Source organism: Ochlerotatus camptorhynchus, unplaced genomic scaffold, assembly GCF_037179485.1.
Source record: "Ochlerotatus camptorhynchus isolate MF236.1 unplaced genomic scaffold, CSIRO-AGI_Acam_v1.1 ptg000230l, whole genome shotgun sequence".
NCBI lineage: Eukaryota > Metazoa > Arthropoda > Insecta > Diptera > Culicidae > Ochlerotatus > Ochlerotatus camptorhynchus.
This window is the reverse complement of record NW_027040720.1, coordinates 877095-902806: the sequence shown is the minus strand read 5'-3', so window position 1 is coordinate 902806 and position 25712 is coordinate 877095. Positions and strand designations below refer to the sequence as shown.

Here is a 25712-nt window from a genome sequence, read left to right as displayed (position 1 = left end):
TAGATCTATATAAAGTATTTGAACAATTATATAAATTTAAGGCGAACCAGCCAATGGCTGAAAGCTTGACCCTGATTCCGTGGGTTCCATTTCAGAATACCATCACGGGAAAATCGTTCCGTACTGAATAATTGTTTAAAGCGTTTTCATCTATATAAAAATGCTACCTTACCAATCAGGCTAAGGCCTTGTTGTCATCTGCTGTCCGAAGAAGTCGTATCCACTCTACTCGATCCATGGCCACCTTTCGCCAGCCTCGTAGTCTGCGAAGGGTCCGCAGGCCGCCTTCTACTTGGTCGATCCCCCTTGCCCGCTGGGCGCCTCTTCATTCGAGAACCATTTTCACTGGGTCGGATGGTTCTCGCAGCAGCTGGTGCAATTCGTGGTTTCATGCGCTTCCTCCACGCTCCGTTATCCATTAGCACTCCACCGTAGATGGTACGCAACACCTTCCGTTTGAAAACACCAAGCGTTCGTCCTCCACGAGCATAGTCCAGGTCTCGAGGCCGTAGAGGACCACCGGCCTAATCAGCGTCTTGCAGATAGTCAACTTCGTGCGGCGAATTTTATTCGACCGGAGCGTCCTCCGGAGTCCAAAGTAGGCACGATTTCCTGCCTTGATGCGTCTTTGAATTTCTCTGCTGGTATCATTTTCGGCGGTCACCAGTGAGTCCAAATACACGAACTCCGTCGACCACCTCGATTTCGTCACCGTCAATCTGAACTCGGGTGAGAGGCTAACATTGTCTTCCCTAGAACCTCTTCCTTTCATGTATTTTGTCTTTGATGCGTTGATTCTGTCCCATTGAGAAGACCCTCTCCCAAACTCACCATCTTGAGGGAATCTGAAAAGTACCTTTGACTTGGCCTGATTTATTTCAAGTCCTATAGATGCTAGGAGAGGTTCCAGCAGTTCGATAATCTTCTCAATGTCTTCAGTTGATTCGCAGATAAACAGTAGGTCATCCGCGTACGCCAGTATAAACGGGAACGCAATTCGTCCTATCTCGTCCACGTTCAGGTCCGGTAGGAATTCTTTCAACGTAGATAGAACATGGTGCAGCATAATAATGAATAATACTGGGCTGATTGGGCATCCTTGTTTTATTCCTCGGTTTTTCCTAATTGACGGAGTACGGTTTCCAAACCATTGAATGGAAGTAAGCTCATTGATGCAGGCTTTTATTATTTGATTTATCAGCTCATCCGATACATTCATGGATTTCAGAATCGTGGGAAGTTTTGAGATGTCAATCCTGTCAAAAGCTTGTCGAAGATCCAGTGATGCCAAGATGGTTGGTTTTCTCTTACGCCATCTTTCGTCGAGAATCCTGCGTAGAACGAAGATTTGGTCGCAGACGCTGCGCTTCTGCTGGAATGCCATCTGGTTTTGTGGCAATGGCGGGAGCTGCTGTTCCAGTCTACTTAGTAAAATTCTCGCGTATAACTTATATGCTACCGAGTAAAGTGTGATGCATCGGTAATCACTGGGCGATTGAGCGTTGTGGATTTTGGGAATCGGGATTTGAAGAGAATTCATCCACTCTTTAGGAACATCATTAGTTCTGAATATGTTTTTGATTAAATCCACCAGGATGTTGATTAGTTCCTCGGAGCCGTGCTTCAGTAGTTCACCTACAATTCCGTCCAGACCTGGAGCTGAGTTATTCTTCATACTCATGAGGATTGTTATAATCTCCATTCTGATAGGTTCGGGCCCTGGGGAGCGATTGTCTGTTTCCTCAATTAGCTCAATATCATGTTCTGTTGATTGTTCTCGGATTTTTAGCTCCCATTAACGTGGATGAATTTCCATTGTTTGCTGTTCAGAAATCGGAAGGTTTTTGTCATCTTGTTTAGTTGTTGTTTCATCCCGCTTTTCCATCCGTGCTTTTTCGCACTCTCTCCTTAGAGTGCTGTTGGATCTATCCATCAGGAGTTGTTGATGGACCTCGACGTAGTTTTGTGATGGCGTTCGATAATGCTTTCCATTTTTCATTGGTGCTCATCCGATTTGCTAGGTTTTGTCTATGTATGTTGACATTCAGAGCTCGTTGATACTTTTCTCTAGGTTTCTCATCGGTATTGAGTGCATCCACATCGAACTTACGACGCTTCGCTTCAGCGCGAGTAGATGTTGAACTGACGGGAGTTAATCTTAAATTCGGATTGTTTTCTTTTAGAATTCTTATGATCACCTTGTGATCACTCAGCTTGCTTGGATGAACAAATGCCTTAACCTCTGGATGTTTGTAGCATTTCATAATGCTCATTAACACGTGGTCGATTTGTGACTCGCTTTTTCTGTTAAACCATGTAACTCGTACTGATGGTGATTTGGAATACGTTAGATAATCCTTTAACTTCAAACAGTGCAGAAGATTCTTCAATTCCAAACCGTTTGTGTTGCATTCTTGGTGTAGTAGGTTCGGACAAATGTAATTTCGATCGTCGTCCGTTATGCTCTGTATACCTAGATGAGCATTGAAGTCTCCGATAATCACCTAGAAATGTGATATGTAAAAGGGCATGTCATGTTACAAGATTCTATTTAGGTTAGGTTTGAAAAGTTGAAAACATTACTATTTTGTTCTGCAATTCCTTGGGTAAGTTAAGTATGTAACGAATTAATGCAGCGAATTCTCCATTCTCTTCATTTGTCACCGGTCTTATATAGGTTGAAATGAAAAGTACGTGTTGTCCCATCACTTCGCATAGGTATGAAGCGGAATTGCTGCTGATCTTTCGGAACATATTCTCCCGATGGATTGTTTTATCGATCGCTATGACTGTTCCTCTTCCTTCTCGCTGACGCGTGGTATCGTCACTTTGTTGCGTTTTTCACTCGTTGAACATCCTCTGATGTTCCAGGTCGCAAATTTGAACATATTATTTTCTAGCTGTTCGGATGGGCCATTGTCTGGTCCTTCAATCGCTCCGCTGCGGTAGCTTATTCGAGAGGAATCTACATTAGGATTTCTCTGCCATGCTTCTATAGTGCTGAGAGGGACGTTGAAGATTCGGTTTTTGGTTGTACTGTGCGTGCGGTGGGATGAATGTTATTAACATTCAACCTTTGTACCACACTGTCGTAATGATTCCGGCCATGATTCATCCTTGTGGGCTCCATTGATTGTGGCTCCGTGGTTAAACTGCATGATGTTTACGCGTTCGTTGTAGACATCGATCCGTTTGTGCCACATTTGAGATGCGGCAATAATTGTTTCAACACCTCCCCATTCTGCCGTCGTCGCTAGATTATGTAGGAAATGTTGATTTTTTCCTCTTGCGTGTTTCCTGGAACGGTTATGTCGGGATCCGTTACATGGGCCATCAAAATATCGTGAAATGACTCCATGTTGTTTGTTATGTACTCCACTACCAGGCATCGTGTTTCCCAGATTTTCCTGTAATGTTGCTTGCTTCGAACATCCGTGCGGTATATTTGGTTTACGATCGCGGAGAAAAGGCAGTGTCCATCCCTCTCTGTAATTTTCACTAGAACAGCACCTCGATTTTGAATCTTGATATCAACCAATATATTTCCAAATATCAAGATTATTAAATTTGATATCAAAGTTGGGTTTCATTTTGTTTTCATTCTCTGCTCGGGACCCCGTATTAAGTTAAATATTATGAAAGCAAAATCAGTAATCAAATTGATTTAAATGAAAGTAATCATTAATCAAATTGATTTAAAGCAAAAGTAATCAAATTGATTTAGTTTTCCGTTTGATTTAACAATGTAAAAATTTCGCTCATTTTAACTGTGTTAACCGTTAATCCATAGAAAACGAGATCAACTGGAGTAATCAAAACAAGGTACAACATAACAGCGAATTTTGATTTCAATTTGATCTTCAGCTTTGCTCGGGAAGGGAGTCCCGGATACAATCTGTGCGTGCTTCAAACGTCACCAATCACTATATTGAATCCGATCAAAATTTGAACGAACCTGAAAAGCTACGTCGAAGCGTTGTAAATTGTGCATATGATTATGATTTCGCGTTCTACCTCTCTATTTACTACAATTCCCATCGTGATACTGCAATTGTCAATGACAAACTAGCCAACCAGCCGTTTCCACTATACACAGTACTCCCTTGCCTAATTGCCCCAACAAACAATGTTAGATCGCAAGTGCAAATTACAAGAGTGCGACACTTCACGCGGCTTATCGCCGCTCCTCTAGGAAATGATCTAAACAAAATAAACTAACAAGACACGAGACTGCATATGTCACGCCACGAGTATGCATGTGTGCATATTCTTAGCTTATAATGTCTAATGACTTCCAATCGTGTTGTTGGCAGAGACAATTAAACGAACAAACTAACTAACTAACTAACCACTCGCAGTTCCCTAAACGATCCCGTCGTCAATGGCACCAGATGGTTGATTTTTCCATTGCTGTAAAGCTGCTTAGGTTTTATCTAGTCGTAGTCCACTGAACACATAATACTCAACTGGGTAAGACACTTCGAACTTGTTTTCGATTCCTACCCTGTACTTAGTCGCACCAAACTATTAGCGAATTTGTTTATTATCCAGGTGCGGAACCAGTTCCAACCCGTGCGAATTCGAACTATTTGTCAGTGCGAACCTCTTCTTCTTCTTCTGATTGAGGGTGTTGTCAAAACAGCCCACTGATAGATGGCACAGCATTTTCGCTATAACGCCAGTCGGGTTTTCATTGGGAGTAGCTTTTTAGTTTAGTTGATTCATTGCATTAAATGTTCAGATTGATTTCCTTAAGAAATTTACATATATTTTTCAGAGTATCGATGTTTTTGTCCTCGTATGCTTCTTGGATTGAGTAATATTTATCTCTGGGTATTAGGTATTTTATACAGTGGAAAATTATGTGTTCAGAGGTGTTTAGACAATCGCATAATAGGCAGAACAACTCATCTTTGATTTTCATCCTGCTGAGCCAGAACGGAGAATAATCGTGACCGGATAGCAGCCTGTTGAGGGTCCTTACTTCGGTGTTGTTTAGCGGCAGGTTGTGGTACCACGATTTCAAATTTATTCCTGTTTGGAATGTAAAGAACTTTCTGCCTTTGCCATGTTCCTGTGTGTAACTAACATACCATTGTTGAATATTTTCAGTGATTTCGCTTTTAATCCAATTGTAGGTATCGTGTGGTAATATCCGATTGTTGGCTATTTCTTTCGTATGGAGTGCAGCTTTCGCCAGGCTATCTGCAATCTCATTTCCTTCCAGATTCACATGTCCTGGGATCCATTGGATACAGGTGTTACTTGCTGAAGCTTTTTCAATGATGTTCGTCTCTTTCAGTTGTTTCAAGTTGACTTTTTATGAATTCACATCCCGACTTCGAATCGGTGAGAATTACAGCATTTTCAATTTGATTCCTTTCCATGTATTGTAAAGCCACTACAATTGCTTCTAATTCATTTCAGTTTTAAGCTAATCTTGCATTTGCTATTCTCATCGAAAATACCCACGCCGCAGTGTTCGGCGTCCTTCGAAGCGTCCGTATAGATTTTCCGGCAATCCTTATACTGTCCGTGTATTTTCCCCAAGGCTAGTTGCTTTAGTGTTTTTGCGGAAGTATTCCTTTTAGTCCATAGCTTATTGTCCAATTCAGATTCAACTCGTATGCTTGATGAGATTGGTTGAACCAATACTGTACGCGTGACCTCGTTGAATATGTGTTTGTATTCCTCGAAAATTTCTTCTTGGAAAGTTAACTTGTCCGTTGTTGCATCGTTGGGTACATTCAACTTTTGCAGTTGTGTCCATACCGGCGTCAGATGTTGTGCATGTCTTACTATTTCTTTAGCCGTTATCAACTTCCTACGAAATTGTAGCGGAGATTGGCTAGCTATAGCGCATAATGTATTGATTGGTGTTGTTTTTGAACATCCTGTAATCTTTCTCAAACACGTGTTGTTGGTTATCGTGAGTTTTTCCAGGTTACATTTCGATGAATTTGCATACACAGAAGCAGCATATTCTAGGTAACTTCGTACTATTGCATTGTAAAGAAGGCTTACAGTTTGAGGATGACCACCACACTTTGTGCTGCTTATTACCTTCAACATGTTGATTCTGTCAGTTGCGCAGTTCTTAATTCCTCTGATATGGGCTCCATATGATAGCGAACGATCCAGTGTTATTCCTAGATATTTGTAGGTGTTCACTGTTTCCAATTCTGTGTTTCCTATCCGCAACTTTAATGATTTTTTGTTCCGTTGAAATAACATGCATTTAGTTTTGCTTTCGTTTATTTTCAGGTTCAGTTGTTCCGATTTCTCCTTGAATTCATCTACAAATGCCTGCGCCCGATGTTGCACCGTTTCAACGTTTTTGCCTTTTACGATTGCCATGAAGTCATCAGCATATTGAACCAAAATCACTCCCTCTGTTTTTCCATTGTGTAGTTGTGCCGTGTAGATGTTGAACAATATGGGTGATAAGACATCCCCTTGGGGCAGTCCATCCCTTAATTTCCTCTCTACAAGTTGAGCTTCTACCTGTATTTGAATGGTTCTGTCTAGGAGAAAGTTTACTATCCAGCTTGTTAGTTCCAGTGGGGTACCGCATTTGTAAAGAACTTGTTCAAGTATTCCTGTTTTAACGGTATTGTATGCATTAGACATATCTATGAAGATCGCTCCTGCAACGTTATAACGTTAAACCCTCTCTTTTGATCGAGTTTAGACTATTGATGACGTAGTTCAAACATGTAGTAGTGGAGTTGTGCCATCGGAAGCCAAAAGAATTTTCCGGTAGTATTGCATTACTCTGTATGAACTGATTTAGCTCCATTAATACTGCCGCATTGATGATTTTCAACGAGCAGTTTAGCATAGAAATCGGACGTAAGTTGCTGATTATTTCTGGATTTCGTCCCGGTTTTGGAATAGCTATTATTTTAATTCTGTTCATATTTGTATCAGGTCTTCCGCATTTCCACATTCGATTGAGATCCTCGATTACGCTGTCTCGAACCTCGGGTTTTACATTTCTCAGTATTTCGTAACTGAGACCATCTGGACCTGCCGCAGAAGGTTTTTTCTTCTTGTTCAGAATTTCGTTCCATTTTTCGATATTCAATATGTCATAGGTTGCATTAGCGCTGAAGTATTCGTCGTAATTGTCACTAAATGGAAAGTTTGCTGCCTCTTCGTCTTCATGTGCGATCATTACCTGGTTTCGTTTCTTCTTTTTTCCGGTTAACTTATTTATTTTCCTCCACAATTCTTTACTGCACGTACTTGGATCAATTTCTTTGAAGTAGTCTTGAAACTTTTCTCGCATGAATTTGTTTTTGCACCTTGTGAATATTCCTTCACGTCTTTTCATCTCCATTAGATCCTCAAGTGTGCCACTACGGTTGAATTTGGTCCTAGCTTCATTTTTGCTTTTCCATGCATCTTCTATTTCAGCGTTCCACAAAAACTTTGGCTCGTACCGGTTCTTCTGTTTCGCGTTTTTCATAATTCTCCTTATTTCCTGCTGTAATGCTGCTAGTCCTTTCACTTGATTCGCGTCCAGCTTCACCACTTCTTCCATTACTTTCTTCCGGTTGACGAAAAATCTATTTGTCGATGCTTGTTCGTTCGAGATTGTTATAGGGATGATTAGATGCCTACTACCTATTCCGTATTGCAATACTTCCATCTTCGTATCTTGATATAGCCCCGGAGAAACCAGAACCACATCAATTGTAGATGGTTTTTTGTTTAATTCCGCTGGAATAAATGTCGGGTTGCCATTATTCATCAAAATTATGTCCTCGTCATTGATGATGTCGAACAGAACTCCTCCTTTTGCATCCGAGTGATGTTGATCCCACAAATGGTGATGTGAATTCAAATCGCCTCCGATTAATACCTTTCTGAAACCCTCAACGCATTTGAACAGTCTCGTCAAGAAGTTTTTCAATTCGACAGCCGATGTGCTAGGTGCAACGTATATCGAAATTACCGCTAAATCCATTTTGTTTATATATCTGCCTACACATTGTATATTCTCCGTTGGGTCTAATTCAATTTTCCTACTTTTAATTGTTTCATTTACAATAATCATTGCACCTCCATACCCATCTAACTTTGAACAATAGAAATTGCTGTAATACGGAATTTTGTATTTGCTATCTTCGTATTCAACTTTTGTCCAACATTCTGATATCAATCCTATTGTGTATACTTCCTGTATCATTACTCTGGCTAACTCTGATTTATTTTTATCTAAACTTTGTATATTGCATTGTATAATCTTACATGTCATCTTATTTGTTAATTAGTTTTATTGTAATCAATTCTTTGTTTTATGCTACTCTCAACCGACTGGCTTACCTGTGCAAATCTTGCATGGGCTCCGTTGTTCTGATCTTCTTCGTCATCATCCATGACGATTACTTCTTGTGACGTGTTGAACTGCTGTACAGCTTCATGTGACTTCTGTGCCGCTTCACGCATGTGGTTAAGCTTCCACTTGAATTTTTCGAACTCGTCCGTCTTGTAGTGATTGAACAGCGCCACTCCGTTTGTGTTTCGTTCATGATCCGTTTTTCGCTTCTTGTCGTAGAACACTTCTACCTGTTTTCCGATGTTTTCCGTGTTCGTTGCTTCTCCTGACGATCGCTTAGGTGTGTGCACTTTGCGACTTCGTTCAATCTGTCTTGTCTGGTTTTGGTTGCTTGTGTTGAGATACCTTCGCATATGATTTAGTTAGTGTTGGGAAATCCTCAATGTTTTCCAACAGGCTGAATTGGTTTTGAGTGTAAATAGAATATTGTTCTTGTGCTTCCAGTGTCGTAAGGTTTGTTTTCGCCATTATGACTTTCAGGTTATTTTGGCGTTCGCGTTCGGGGCAATTAGCATCGCCTGATTTGTGTCCTACAGTGCAAGCATCTTGCTGGCATGACGCATTTTTAATAACCTTGTTCGTCGTGATTTCTTGCACATGTTTCTCATCTCTGTCTAGATCGACAGTTGTTCGTCCGGTGATTATATCTTAGACAGTTTTGACAGAAAACTGCCTTGCTAACGAATGGCTTAACTTGATTAGTACAACAGAACATGCGAACTTCCAATGGCAACTGGTTGCATCTGAATGTCACAGCAATCCGTGTGGTTGGGATTTTGTTGTCATTCTCATACCTATACCAGTCATTTCTCCAGTCTTTCTACTCACAGCTCTCCGTCAAAAGATTTCGATCCTTTCACAAAAACTTTTCTTCAGTCGGAACCAAAAATTTCCAAACTACCTAATCACAGTTCTGCAATTACAAAATGCCCGCTTAAAACAACACGTGTAAACTCGCCGATTGCTGAAACGTGAATGCAGTGCGAACCTCAAACTAAAGGTAGGTTTTAAAAACAAACGATCAAACTGACGTTTGTCATAAAACAAGCAGCCCCAATCTTGATACCCGATCCAGATTCGCTATGTGTTATTCGAAGATTTTGACAATCTCTTATAATCATAATCATTCCGCATGGTATTGCATACATTCCGGGGTTTATGCACTTCTTACTAGAAATACTCAGAGGGAGAGATGGGCGGAGAGAATGCTTTGAGCCAAATGAACTGTCAAAATCTGAGCCAATCGCACATTCCCATTGGAATTTTTCCGAGGATTTCTTATTCTTACTACATTAAATTTGAGAGTATTGCAATCGGACAGAAATTCAATCACCTTTATGTTTCGTGTGCTTCTCAAATTCAACTAGGTTTTGAAATCAAAAACAATATTCTAACTATATTGATTAATTGACCTTAGTTGGTTAATTAATGGCACCAAGAAATGTGCAAAATATTGTGATGAACTCAATTATTATTTTGCACGTAAATCGTATTAAAAGTAAGTCATGTGAAATGCTAGTTTCTAGCAAAGGTTTCGAGATAATTTATGTAAAAATTCCTGCTGCCGAATTGAATTTTGTTTTCTCCGCCCATCTCTCCCTCTGAGTATTTCTAGTGCCAATCACCGACGGACATCGATTGCCATCAACACACATGGACCGAGGACCAACGGCTTTACTTCCCTTCCGAAGGAGGACGTGACCAGAGATTTTTATTGAACCCAGACCCATTGGGGCGAGAAAGCAGTCACGCTAACCACTACAGCACCGGCGCACTTGTATTCAATGATTCTATTAGTTTCTGTATCGCTCGGAACTTACTTGACACAGTTGACGCTATCGATGTGAGCATTCTTGATGGTGCACATTTGCTTCTCGGTGATCGGATCGAACAGTACGATCGTTTTCTTCTCGCATGCTGCCACCAGGATTGTTCTGCGGGAAGAGACAAGCAACACAAAAATCGTAAATAACATGCAAATTCGATTAAATAACAAGCTTCGTTTTTTTTTCTATTGTATGATTAAAGGGTGTCCACGATGAAATTGCCACACTATGAAATTGCTCTAACTTTTTAACCGTTGGGTAGAATTTAATGAAAATTTGGGTGGATTTAGTTCATAGTGCATTATTTACATCCTGCAAGTTTTAAAGTCCTGTGATCAAAACTCGCGGAAATGGAGTCGAAAGAACAGCTCGTGCGTGATAAAATCTTGCGCATTCATCACGAGAACAAGGATCTCTCGCATCTTTCCATCGCTAAAACGTTGGGAATCGCGAATTCCACGGTGATTAAGCGGTTCGAGGAACGGTTGACCACCGATCGGAAGCCCAGAAGTGAAGGAAAAAGTATTCCGTACAACACCAAAAATCACAACCGCGTAGTTGGGGCCTTCAACCGAAATCCGAACGCCTCCGTTAGGGATGTGGCTAAGAAGCTGCACCTAAACCGAAGTTTTGTCCAGAAGGCCAAAACTAAGGCTGGGCTTCGAACGTTCAAGGTACAAAAGGCCCCTAATCGCGACGAGAAGCAGAACAAGTCCGCCAAAACCCGTGCCAGACAGTTGTACCTCAACATGCTGACGAGAGTTGAATGCTGCATCATGGACGACGAAACATATGTGAAGGCCGACTTCAAACAGATCCCCGGCAACCTGTTTTTCACGGCCAAGGATAAGTTCAGCGTTCCGGAGCATGTCCGCACTCAGAAGATGTCCAAATTTGCGAAGAAATTCCTGGTTTGGCAAGCCATCTGCACGTGCGGGAAGCGGAGTGCACCTTTCGTGACCCAGGATACGATGAACGGACAGGTGTACATAAAAGAGTGCCTCCAGAAGCGGCTGCTTCCTCTCCTGAAGGCCCACAACGTCCCAACAATCTTCTGACCGGATTTGGCCTCGTGCCACTACTCCAAGGACGTGCTGAAGTGGTATGCGGACAATAAGGTCAATTTCGTGCCGAAAATGTTCAACCCTCCCAACACTCCGGAGCTCCGCCCCATCGAGAAGTACTGGGCGATTATGAAGCAGCACCTTCTTAAACGACCTAAGGTAGTGAAGACAGTCGAGGAACTGAAGAAAGTATGGGTTTACATGCAAAAAACGGTTGATTCACAGGTTGTGCAGAATCTTATGGCCAGGGTTAAGGCCAAGGTGCGGGCATTTGCGTATGGACTGTAAATAAAATACGAGTAAAATGGTAAAATGAAGTTTAATAGTTATTTCTCAATCCCTGAAAATTTGATGGCAATCGGATGAAAACTCGAATTTTGCGAATCAATTTTGTGTGTGGCAATTTCATCGTGGACACCCTTTACATTGCCAAACCGTTTGGATTGGTTAAAGTTAATCTACCTAACCCGATCAAGGAAGCATAATAATGGAACAGACAACAAACGGCAAATTGAAAGGAATCGCGAATAATCGATTGTACGTGTAGGTGTCACCGGGGTGAGACGTATTACACAAAAGCCATCAATCAACTTAAATAGGTACGGGCCAACACCACGCCAGCTTCCTTGCAAGTTGACGGTGCCGCAAGAAGATGAATTGCCGGACGCGACCAAATTGATGTAGATCGTTAAAGCTACCGTTAGTCCAGCTGTGCTACGCGGAAGCCTTTCGTGATCAATGTAAACATAGATGAATTTTAATGTTGCTGTCAAAATCGTTTGACAAATGGGCTTTCCTAGATTGTATTGGAAAAACGAGCTGATGGATCGCAATTTATTGCTAATAAATGCTGAATACTACCTGTTAAGTGAATTAATCTTCGGACTTGTGTCGTATTTGACCGACACTTGCAGAGATATATATATAGTATGTAGGTGCTTCCATTCATATAGTTTATGGGATACTATTAATTTTCAGCCATTTGTGGCTAATGGAAGAAATAAAATTCAACAGTTTGCATAGTAATGAAACACCAGGTTCAGGTGAATGGGTGAGGGCGGAAATTGGTGCGGTATATGTTCACATCGATGTTGCTTAGAGTATCCCTCCTCCCCTGTTTGCGGGTGGTTTGACGTGACTATGCAATATCATTTCAAGTGGAACTCCTTATGGCACCCTTCGTCGAATTTATAATCTATAATCATAATGCAGTGCGTTGAAAGGGCTCGTAAATTAACTCGATACGGTTGAGAATTGAGCTGAGGTATGTAGTCAATTACACGGTGATGGCTTCCATGTGATTTTTTAGAATAGTTGTTTACAACTTGATCATCTTTTTAATGTGTATATTTTATGAACACCGTTTGAGAATATACTGTGAATTTCTGTTAAATACTATGCCCAAGAAGGAAGCATATCGTGCTTTCAGTGTCATTCGTTGTTACTGCCACAGACAAACAAACATAACTCTGCGGACAACTTACTCTTCAGAATCATTGTCACAGGATTCAGTGACGACACCCTGCGATTAAATATAAGCTTAAATTGAAAGTGACACGTACAGTTTTTGAGGAAAACGGATTAAAAATAACGAAAATACGCGATTGAAAAAAAAACAGATGTCAAACTGATTAATGAACAGGGACATAACTGACATAACAGACATAACTTGATTGCAATCTCAAAATATGTATGTAAATGTAGGCATCAATGCTTCATGGATGATTCCAATTATTGTTGCTGATTTGTATTGATTTTATGTACTATTGAAACAAAGAGAATCAACCGAGGATCACAGTAGGCCGCGCTTGAAAGCTGACGTGTTTTTGTTGCGTGTTTTTTCGTCAGCATATTTAACATTGTTTGTTTTAAATTAATTAAATTGCGTGCTGAAATTTTATTTCAAGTGTTCATAAAGCTATCAGTTAGTGATACATCGTGTTTCGACTGTGTTGAGGCATCCAGTTTGTTAATCCAGTAGTAGAGATTCTGAATGCAAGATAAGATTATCAAGGACCTTAGTATACAAACCGACAGGATCAGGTGACAGAAGAGAGCGTGACAACAAACTAGAAGCAACAAGTTTTGCGAAATGTGCAGCCACTTGAGATCGTCGATTGGAGCAAGACGCACGACGCATCACAACATTGAGGTAAAATGCACCGCATGATAGAGACAAACCATAACCCCTGCAAAGGCATGAGGTACATATTTCAAATTATTATTCCTTTATGTTACATCAGAAGTAAGGTCTCAATAGAGTGTTAAACTGTGATTCATCAAGTAAAAAACCTAAAAAATATACGAAAAATGAATTCGTTCCATTCTTTTGCGATATATGCTGTTAAAAGCTTAATTTGTAGTCGATGATTTTAACAACTGTGTCCTGTTTTGCATTTTTTTAAAGGAATCAGTAGGTCAACATATAATTTTATGATCAGGAATTATTTGTGAAACCTCCACTTGAAAACAAACACAATCCGTTACCCGGAAAATGCATTTGAGGAAAAGTTATTGTTGTTTTCTACACGCAAACCAAAAATCTATTACAATGAATGTTAGTTCCGTTTCCTATCATCCTCTGTTCATGAACATCGCAACGAATGTTATAAATTGACCATGCAGGCGATGTAATGGTTTTTTGCCTTTTTTGTTTCGTGTTCTATCTACGCTTTCGACTATATCAGTATAACATTGTCAGGGTTGTTACGAGAAATTTGAAATTAAATCCGCGCGGGCTTTAAATGAAAATCGTAAAATTGCGTAAGTCGACCGAAATTTGACTTGCGCTCAGGTTCAGACGAAAACAAGAAATAACCTAAGATATAGGATTGAAGGAGAATTTTTGTCAATGATATTTTTTTTTATAATTCGTTTTTTTTCAGGCTCATTTTCTGTAGCTTTGCGGAGCCGATATTCATTGTTTAGATAACAAAAATACTTAAAACTAACGTTAGTAAAGCGGGGGCCGAATACTCGCGGCTATCTCGAGGTTAGGGGTAACAAATTGTAACAAATGGATGGCAGGGTAGGGATTGAGAACACAAGGTTTGGAGAGCAATGTGCTCTTGATCTCGAACTTAGCGACATAGTGATGAAAAAGGTACACCGATGGGCAGCTAACAACTTGGGAGAACACAAGATGACACTAACTACTAAATCCTCAGATCTATCCGTTTTAAAAACACATAAATTAAATTCAAATAGTCGAGATCTCGGCGCGCCAAGACATCTCTAACGGGTATCGCGGGTTGTTTTCCCGGGCCCTGAGGGATGTGGATAACTCAGATCTGGCAACACGGTGTAGGGTACATGACCAAATAACATGCTCGATATCGGGATAACCACTGCCACACGCACATAAATTGCTGCCTGAGAGCCCAATTCGATAGAAGTGCGAGTCTAACGAGCAGTGATTGGACATAAGCCTTGATATAACGCGTATAAAGTCGCGGCTCATGTCCAACCCTTTGAACCATGGTTTGTTCGACACCTGTGGGAGAATAGAATGTAACCATCTTCCGAATTCACCATCATTCCATTTTTGTTGCCAACTTATGAGGACTTGCTGACGAGGATTTGTCAATGATATAACAAGCACTTATTTTATTGAATGCATGCATCAAACCACTAATAATCTTCATTAGCATTCATTTTAGCCAATTTTTCCTTTTCTGATTTTTCCTCCTGCTCAATGTTATCTTTTGCTTCAAAAGAACTTTTAGGAATGATGTTTCTGGATTATTGGATGTCATTGTTCTTTTTCCATCAAATTAAAAATATCTTCTTTTGCCTTTCTCTTCTTTCTAATCTCTTCTTCTTGTCTTTTAATGTGGTGTCTGACTAACTTCCTTTCTTTTTCCTTCTTTTTCTGAGCTTCCATTAATTAATTCACCTTCTTTCTTTTGTTCCTGCTTAGTTTCGTAAGATTTCCTCGCGAACTTGACATTCAAAATTAAGTCCTTCGAAACAACAAATTTGGTTACATCATTGTCAAAAAAATGCATGCCACTACCGTAAAATGTTTTTACGGTTAATGAAATGCCTAGTTCGGTTCTCTGGCATCAAATGCTTGGATAGTGAAAACTTCCTTTCTACTTCTGCATTGGAATGCGATACGCATGTTACAATGTTAAACAATGTGCTGAGTTCTGAGCAACTTCCATCTCGAAATAAAGGATCCAGAATTTCCAAATCCCAGTCTGAATCAAACGTTTGACCTGCCAATTTCACACTTGCAAGTACACTGAAAAAAAAATCTGAATTTTAACTATCGCGTAAAATCTCCCCTCGTTTAATTTTGAGCTACTGTTGGCATAAACAATGAAATCGTTTACAAGCTTGCATACAATTTTGCTAATTTAAGCGATATTGCGCTTAAATTTAAACGAAATATCGTGCAAATTTATGCCAAATCTAGCGTTAATTTTATGTGCGCTATATCTCACAGAAATTTACATGAATTTTTCAAACGGTGTACGAGTTATTCGTGTATCTCAGATTTGTCTAATTTGAAATCAATTATTTTTAACTAAACGGACGATTTCCTTGTTGGAGTCCTTATTAATGATCCTGCGAACCTTGAAGTTACTGAAAAATTGAACAAATTCATTGGGAACATCTTGGGCAAACAAATACGACACAAAAGATTTCGGGTGTTCTTTGACATTCTTATTGAATTGAGATGATTTGAATTGATGTTCAGCAGCATCAAGTATGGATTCGAAAACAATAACTTCTGAATCTTTGAGAAAATTGTCTTCTTTTAGTTTTTATTCCTGATAGCTTCTGTTATTTTTCCTGGACTGTAAACTCTTGACATCATAGTGACCAAAAATGAATGAATCCTATCATATATGTCGAAAAGAATAAACTCATTCGTCTCAAGAAACTTCAGCAAAATTTCCTATCACAAAAAGAACCTGCTCTTTGATATCCGGTAGCAGTAAGATCAACTTGATGTACTAAGTTACCAACTCAACATCAGTCAGAGCTTAAAAAGCAAGCTGCTATTTAACCGCCCTGGCCCTGAGAATAAATTACCCTGGCAATGAAAATAAACAGACTCATGGTAGTTTACTCATTCTTTGAATATGTTTTATGTTTAACTGATTGTTGGTATATTGGTATGTTAATCAAATGGAGACTTATAAATAAAAAATATAACGGGTGTTCAATAAAAAATGAGAATGATTTCAGTACCGTCCAGCGCTCTTGTGAGAGCATCGCGACTAAGTTGCGTCGTACGGTTGACCAGGGCCCCTTCTCCAATATTCATTGACGTTTTTTTGAAGAATAAACATTATGTTTTTAATAAAAAAAAATACTGAATTCATTGAAAAAAAAACAATTTTTTTACTAGCTATGACTGAAAAAATTCTCATTTTTTATTGAACACCCGTTAATACAAAATTCAAACTTTATTGAACAAATCCGCGCCACAACAAGCAAATCCGCGCCAGAACAAATCTGATAAGCAAATCCGCGAAAATCGCGAAATCCAAGTTGTCGTAACAATCCTGCATTGTAGAACGACGCACACACTTGCCTCAAATCTCTCCAGCAGAAAAAGCATACAAAGTCGAGTATGCGAGAAAATGAGCGCTTCATGTTTGCTTTTAGGCTATCCATATTCAGGAGCATGGAGAGAACAGTGGAGAAAGCACAGGTCTGATAATCGCAACGATAATACTGTATTTTGGTCCACCATATTGGATTTCAAAATGGCGGTGGATATCGATTTTCCACTTCTACTTATTGAGGCCATTCCATAGATACCCATATTGCATGGGTTAAAATGCATATACGCTGTCTGTCCATATTGCCACCATCTTAGATTCTAAAATGGCGGCGGATGTCGATTATCCCGTTTTACTCATCGAGCACATTCCATAGATACAAATATTGTATGGGTTTAGATGCACATACGGTGTCCGGGGGCCGCCATACTGGATTTTGGTCCACCATCTTGGATTCCAAAATGGCAACGGATGTCAATTGTCCACTTTTACTCATCGAGCTCATTCCATAGATAACCATATTGTATAGATTTAGATACATATACGCTGTCCGGAGGACGCCATACTCATACAGAGGTAGCGATCACTGCGGTAAAAAATAGTGATTTTAGTGACTATGTTGAAGAAATAAGTGACCAAATAGTGACTTATAGTTGTAAAAATAGTGACTAAAAAGTGACCTAAGAGAAGAAAAGTAGTTGTTCTGATGGCACACCAAATAAATGTTTGATGTTTTAGATTTATTCAATAAATATCTCATAAACACTTATGTACGATATGAACCTCTAAAGCGAAAGATTCAATAGCAAGTTTATGACCAAACCCACGGTATTAGCATAGAGGTAACTCCAAGACCAGAGGTCCCGATGAAACGAGCTCAACTTTTTGGCTCAGCTCTGGTACTATCTTCGGTCCCAAGCTAATCGATTCACCCCTCGAAACATAGGAAAATCCACGATCCCCTCATTTTAGCTGTCAAACTTTCTTAGCGAATCAAAACAAACATAGTGTAGTACTGGAATTTATACTAGGATGGGATACGTTAGCCGATTTACTTGGGACCAATAGGCTAGTCAAGTAGTGAGCCAATTTAAAATCGTTAGTTTCGTATTGATTGTTGGTATTAGTCAGGGTGTCTAATAACTGAAAACACCTGGAAAACACCGGGAATCCTCAAGAAACTTTATTTATCCTTAAAATACCTGGAAGGCTCAAAGAATTTAATAATTTTATTACTAAGGATATTTTAAAGTAAAGAAATAATTTTAAAATACAAGCATTTAAGATTCCGATAGTAGGCTCTGCCCGCGAACGGTTGGTTTTGTTTTCGCTGGCGCTGATTTCATATGTTTTCCTTTTCCGCATATTTTCTAATTGCACCAAGTCAAAAAAATATTAGTTTTCGCTTGTGGATAAGTGTAAATTAAGATCTATCACGTTTTAAGAAGCTTTTTATTGATATTGTAATTAACGTGAAAACTCTGGGACAGGAACTTGTTTCAAGTAACTGTGTTGCTGTGGTGTTGCATTGGTCGGTTTTTCGCTTGTTTTTTGGTGCTTTGCCTCCCTCCCAAGAAGTGTTTTACCGGGTATTTTTTTTTTCTTTTCTTGGTGCTGGCGTTCTGCCTTCCGGAGGATGCACGCAGATGGGGTATTAGGCTTCGCATGTGATCAGGCATGGAAAATCATTTGCATTCATTTCGTGCATTCATTTACATTTGCCTCTAACTTTTTTCTCCAACAGCATTCCGCAAAATAATGCATAGAACTTTTGTAGGTTTTGTTATTAGCTACAACTTTTGTTAAAAAGTCAAATCCGTATCTCTTATGCATAGCGAAGCAGAGCGAACAGAAGCCACTACTGTTTTTCAGTGAATGTATTTTACATTCACTGAAAAACAGTAACAAGTTCTACCCGCTCTAGTTCGTGATGCTTAAGAGATACAGATTTGAGTTATGATCAAAACTTGTAGCTAATAATAATACCTACAAAAGCTTTACACATTATTTTGCGGAATGCTGTTGATGAAAAAAGTTTGAGGCAAATGAATGTAAATGATTGTATGAGATGAATGCAAATGATTTTCCACGCCTGCATGTGATTCAAAATGTTGTGTTCTGTTGTAAAAACAACCCGTAAGATTTTTTTCGATTACCACGAGTGAACAAACCGGTGTTTTTTCGGAGGCAGAATTTGGTGAGATACATCTGATTATAAATCAATCATAAATGCATATTACTAAATACGCGCCAGATTTCGAAACATCACATTTCGAAATCTGGAAGTGTGTTTTCAGTACCATTATTCATATGATAACGGTAGTGTTTACATGCGGGGCTTATTGTATGTGAAAGTAACCTCGGAATGGACGTGAATAACCAGGCATTCTGAAATGGGTTGCTGAATCTGCAGTAGAGCTATCGCTTTCTAACTCCCGGACTAAACATGCTTTAAATTATTACATCAAGGATTGGTGTAAGCAAATTTCTTCCATAATACCACTGCCGGCCAGTGGGGGTCAGATTGAATACACACACACAATTTTAAAATACAAGCATTTAACCTTTTCTCGTTATTTAAAAAAAAAACGAGATTTGAAATGTTTTTGTTTTGTTTTTGAACATGCTTATTTCCTAGAAATTTAAAATTTGAACTAGTTCTGGATTTAAAAGCGATAATACTACAAGAAACTTTCAAGAATCTGGGAGTAAAATTCCATGCACAGCCCGTGGAATTTTATTAAAATTTCTTAGGACCGCATTTCGAGGAAGTTCTGGGAAAAAAATCTTCTAGAAAAACATCAAATGCAATCTGCTTTCAAGGTACTTCTGAGGAATTTAAGATTTCTTGTAAAGCCTGATAGTTTTGGGTAGAATTTCAAGAAATCCTGAATTGAATTGAAAGCAAATTTTAACAAAACTCTTAGTAATTTTTCTGAGGAGCAACTTCTTCAGAGGAAAATTCCAAGGGTCTTCTAAGGATAATTTCTTGAAGAATGTGGGAGAAAAAGAATCCGGGGCGTAAGTCCTTGGAATCTTTTTGAAAATACTAAAAGAAGGATTACAATTAAATCTGAGAATAACTCTAGAACATCTTCAAAGGAATTCGGAAAATAAATTCAGGAGAGTTTGCCAAACAAATTATGAGAAGAAATCTAAAGAATTTGTGAGGAGAAATGCCAATGAATTATTAGGAGACTTTCAATGTGAGTAGAATTCCAAGGGAAGGAGTGAGATTCAAAAGGAAATCTGAAATTCAATGAATATTCGGAGAATCTTTCCAAAGAGTTTCTTATTGTGGAGAATGTCAAGGTAATTCAAAGGAAAACTAAAAGAAAATTGAATTCGGAGGATAGTTTCATCGAAATGTTGAGGAATATTTCAATAGAAATCTCCATTGAATATGAAATAGACTATTCTGTGGTCTTAAGAACTACTTGAAAGTTCCCAAATGTTTCCTGAAGTTAATGAAACTGCCTTGAAGTTCTTTTGTAGTTTGAGAAACTAGCTAACTAATTCCTAAAGTTGCCTCAATTTATCTAACAATCATGGATCTTAACAATTCGCTGAAGTTCTCTAAACTTCTTTAAAATTTATGGGACTTCTCTAATGTTAACGGAACTGCTCTGAGGTTCTGTATTTTTTTCTGAAATTCTCAAATATTCTTTTAAGTTTTTGCAGTTCTCATGCAGCTTGTTGTACTGCGCTGAACTTAATTGAACGGTCCTAAAAATGTTTAAGTTCAGTGAACTTCTGAACTCATGGAAAACCTTAATTAATTTTTTAACGTATCTGAAGTTATCTGAAAATCTGGGAACTGCCTTAAATTTTCACTAATTTTCTGAAACTAATGGAACCGACATCCCCCTGACTGAGATTACTAAACTTCTTTCAAATGCTCCCGCATTCTGCTAATGTTCATACAAATTCCTGAAGTTCGCGGATCTCCTCTTAAGCTTCATGGATTTCTATGAAGTTCTCGAAATATTTCTGAAGATCACTGTCCTTCTGTGAAGATCTCAAAGTTTTTAAGCGACATAATTAATATACTTCTTTGATTTTCTCTGAAGTTCTCAAGATTTTTCTGAAGTTCATGAAACTTCCCGTAAATTATCGGCACTAATTTAAAACTTTTTCAATAGTCTAGACTTTCCTGATGGTATTAAAACTGCTTAAACGATTATTGAATTTCCTCAAAGTTCTCTAGACTGCCCTGAATTTATCAGTATTTTTTAAGAACTCGCAACTTTACTGAAATTAAATGATTTGCCTTGAAGTTTCGACAATTCTTAAGTATTATAATAATTATAAACGCTCACTAATTTTCCCTGAACTTATTTATGCTTACCTGAAGTTCTCTAAATTTGTATGATAATCCTTCAAATTTGTTTAAGTTAATGGGATTATTCTGAAGCTATCTGATCGTCCTCGAAGTACTGGTAACTTCGCTGAATATCATGAAACCATCTAAAAAATATCTAAATGTATTAGAAGTTCTCTGGATTTTTTTGAAGCTTGCTAAAAGTTCTCGCATTTTTTTAATTAATGGAACTTCGATGATGTTCCCTAATCAACTAAGCTAAATTTTCGCATTTTTTTAAGTTCTTGAAATCTCCATGATATAACACCCAGTGAAATTTCCGGTGTTTTCCCGGTTCAAATCTTAAAAATTTCCCGGTTGTTAATATTCAACTAAAAACGAAATTGTACGCATTTTTAAAAAAAACGTGTCCAACTGTGAATTTTCGGAGGTTATTTGTGGGAAAAGAAAAAGCAGAATTACAGAAAGTATTTTTTAAAGCTGAAAGTATAAATTTCAACTCTATGAGTCACTTAATGTATTCAAAACAAATAATTGATTATGCTCGATATATCTTATGATTTCAAAGCATTAGCATTTATTGAGAAACAGAGATTAAGGTCACTATGCCAAATGCTATCTGGATGAATAGGTTATAAGACAGAATTGTGAAAAATAAGAGATTTAATTAAAAAAAATGTTCCAGACAAAATGAACTTGATACAAATGAGGATAAGAGGAAATTGTTATGGATATCAGATAAAGAAAATGTGTCTTCACTTCGTTGTCTATACTAACATAATTATTAACCTCGCTGATGTACAAAGTTAAACACAAATATGCAAAAACTTTTGCCGTTGGAACTCACTCAACGTGAAACTAAACATGGTTCATGAAATTTAATACCCACGTCCAATAGACCAATACTTGAAAAATATTACTGAAAGGTTATTTACTGAAAGGAATGTACTGAAAGAATAAAAAATGTGATTTAAGAAAATTCCCAAAATTGTTGGACTTTGAAATTTGTGTACAGTCGGAACTAGAACTTTTCATCAAAATTTGTGATTAATAACAATCTTCGTGATACAAGATTTGGAGAAAAAATAATTAAAACGTGATTTGAAAAAAAAAAAATCATACTTATGAGTCGTGGAGTCATAATTGTCAAGGCTCTGAGACTTGCAAGTATTTTAAGGGTTATAACACATTACAGAATAATCGATAGAATCTTGCGAACAAACCCTGGAATATTTAGTAAAATTTAAAAATATAAAAAGTGCTGATTTCAAACAAATATTGAGGAGGATTCCCACTGAATTTTCGAAGGAGCGCAGAATTCCAGAATTATATTTAATTTTTGAATTTGAAATTGGTAAGACAAATTTGGAGAGATTTCTGTGGAGAAGAATGCAAGTTCTAAATTAAATTTTTAGGTAATTTATGAAGATTTCTAAAGGAGTTATGAAAATTCCTACTTGATTTTGAGAAGATTTGTATGAGGATCGTGAGGAAAATGACAGATGAATTTTAAGAAGAACTCCAAGATAATTATGATGAAAATTCAACAAGACACAGAGTTCTAAGAGTGTTCTGACGCTAATTTCAACTCTAGTGCGAAAGATTCATCACATAGCTCCAACAAAAGTATTGCAAAAAAATGCTTATAACACTAGTTTACAGCATATTTAAATATTGTACGCTGATGGTCGTTTTTCATGTAAAATCGTGTGCTGATTCCAAAAATGTTGTCAGAACAAATCTCAATAGGATAGTTGACAGGGAACCAACGGCTTTACTTCTCTTCGTGATCAGAGATCTTATGCCTCACAACATGAGAGATAATCACGCTTGCTGCTACACCACCGGCGCCGCTAAGCAAGACATTAATTTGGTAAATAATCACTCTGTTTTAATGGTTAATTCTAAAATTATGGTGTAACAATTTGTTCCTATTGTCCCCCCGTCTCGATGAGTCTCATCGTCGCCCACTGGTCACCATAGCCGGTCGAACTCTAGACGAAACTAGAACCGCACTACCATTCATACTGGCGACAACGCTCTGATGAGACAACGAAACCTTACCCCCAAGCTCCTCCCCTGATCCTATTCTTCGACAATGTACCTCTCTAACCTCGAGTAAGCCGCGAGTATTCGGCCCAACTCCTACTAGACATAAAACTAAGTGAATTTGGTTACAAACAAAGAACATTGAACTATCGGCTCCTTAAAGCTAACGCAATTGAGCCTACCAAATAAACGAACTAGTTAAAAAAAATTGTTCCTATGGTATGGTTAATTTATTTTTCTCGGTACTTCCATCGAATTCCCGGGTTTTTCCCGGTTACTTTTCAAATTCCCGGATATTTCCCGGTAATCTCGGTTTTCCAGGTTCGCTGGCCACCCTGCCCTTAAAATACTTTCACGTTTCCCGGATGTTCATATAATTTTTATCACGTTCCATAAATTCTCTCGGAGCTTTGCTGAAGTTTCCGGGGATTCTCTGAGTTTCTCGAAACTTCTTTAAGGTTTCTATAATTCCTTGACATTATTTGAACTGCCCTTTGATTCTCTGATCTGTCTTGATGTTCCCGAAGCTTCTCTAAAGCTCTAAATTACATTGAGGATTTCAGTTCTGCTCGAAAGTAAATGGAATTCCCGTAAACACCTTTAAATTTCCCTGACATTCTCTGGGCTTCTATGAAGTTCCTGAAATATTTCTGAAGGCCTCTGTACATCCCCGAATCGGAACATCTTAAGGCTCATCGATTTTTTTTTTCAGCACATCATGGAACTATCCTGAATTTTTACGATTATAGATCTTTAAACTGCTCCAAAAGTCTGAACTAAAACTACGGAAACTGCTCTTAAGATCTGAAATTCCCCAAAGACCTCTAGATCTAGCTTTTCTTAGGTGGGTAGAACTTCTTAAAAATTTACACAATACCCCTCATGTTTTCTATATTTCTCAAGTTCGCTTGACACCTGTGAAGTTCTCTGAAATTTTAGGAACTTCATAAAAGTTCCTGGAAATTTTAGGATGCTAAAAGAACCGCTTTGAAGTTCTTCAAGTTTCCAGTAAGTTCCCATATTTTCAGCGTATTAACTTCCCTTATGTTCCGCAGTTTGTTCATGGAGTTTCACTGAAATTCTCAGCATTTTTTTTTATTACTCAGAACTTCTCCAAAGTTCCTACCATTGTTGTGAAGTTAATGGAACTGCATTAAAGATCTTTAATCTTTCATAAAATTAATTACGAACATCATAATCACAATCATTTATATTTTTCCTTGATTCTGGCAATTCGAAAATTTTCAATTCCTTGAACTTGTACATGGAAGGCGAAACTTCAAGATATTGAATAATTTTAGATCTTGGACTGACTCAAGTTAAGTAAGTTTTTTTTTAAACTTTATAAAGTGATAAATTAAGTAAGTGTTAAACTTCAACATTCAATGGATTTGATTGAAAAGCTGTTTCTTTAAAACTGATTGCCATGTCTGAAAAACGTTTGGGTAAATTGCTATTGTTTTGATCTACAAAAAAGCATATTTTTAACGCATTTAAAAAAAGCTTTCTTATTATAAGCCTGATCTGTTAAAGTTCTGGAAAACTCAGGTAATTTTATTTAGAAAGATGGGTAGACACCCTTGTAGATAGAGAAAGACGATTAAACGTCACAAAGCAATTAATGATCAATCTTAAAATAAATTCACGCTAAAAAAGTTGAAAATAGTGACTCTACTTTTTTTTTATTAAGGACATTTCTTTCTTATTATAAGCCTGATCCGTTAAAGTTCTGGAAAACTCAGGTAATTTTATTCAGAAAGATGGATTTGGCCTTAAAAAAAGAGACTGGCTTGAAAAAAATTGACTCGCTACCAGCCCTGCGATACAAGATTTTGGTCCGCCATCTTGGATTACAAAATGGCGGTGGATGTCGGTTTTTTACTTTGACTGTAATAGGGTAGAGCACTACTTCGGCCTAATCGCCCGTTTTGGACCTATCGAGCAGAAAACTTTAAATAAATCCATGATTTCAGAGTTAGCAAGTCAATTGTGCGTTTGGTACGATACTTTAGTTAATAAGCTACGGAACGAGTCAATGAGAACACGTGATATGCAGGTTTTCAGCCATTATTCCCAAAAACAAAAGAAGTGCTCCGACCGAATCAATGTTTATCTTCATCCGATAGGCCAAAGAGAATTCATTGGCGTTTCAATGGCGTTTAAATGGCGTTTCAATGCGTTAGGCCGAGTTTGAGATCCGTAGACCGAGTTTGGCGTCAAGAAGCAGTGTTAGACTTTTGACAATATCTCAACGATTGGTTTCTCTTTATCAAATCTTACGGTACATACGAAAAGGTAAATAAATTTGGAAGTCATCTGTAATAATAACATTCCGTTTGGTGCTAAACTGCGCTAGATTAAGAAACTAAGTGCGGGTTGTGTTTAATAGGCCGAAAATAGGGTAGTTAACCCTACCAAGCTATTGATTTTCCATTTGGTTATTTTGTTGCCTCATAATCAACTAAGGTTTAAATCAGTCTTTCATTCCTAGGAGTGGGTCACTGAATCGTCATGGGGACAAAATCGAAACAATGTGTTAAAATTCAATAACTTCGGTGCTCGCTGGAACAAGAAACTAAAAAATAGTCA

General features: G+C 38.2%; 2 protein-coding genes across 3 annotated transcripts in view; both read right to left on the bottom strand.

Moving 5' to 3' along the window:
• LOC135704078 (DDB1- and CUL4-associated factor 10 homolog) overlaps positions 1–25712 on the bottom strand; it is a 97610-nt gene that overhangs the window by 19285 nt on the left and 52613 nt on the right. Inside the window, exon 2 of the mRNA XM_065225506.1 lies at positions 10165–10278. Within this exon, the coding sequence (XP_065081578.1) occupies positions 10165–10278 (114 nt within the window). The remainder of the gene's footprint in view (positions 1–10164; positions 10279–25712) is intronic.
• Det (Deterin) overlaps positions 1–25712 on the bottom strand; it is a 434366-nt gene that overhangs the window by 365352 nt on the left and 43302 nt on the right. The window lies entirely within an intron of this gene.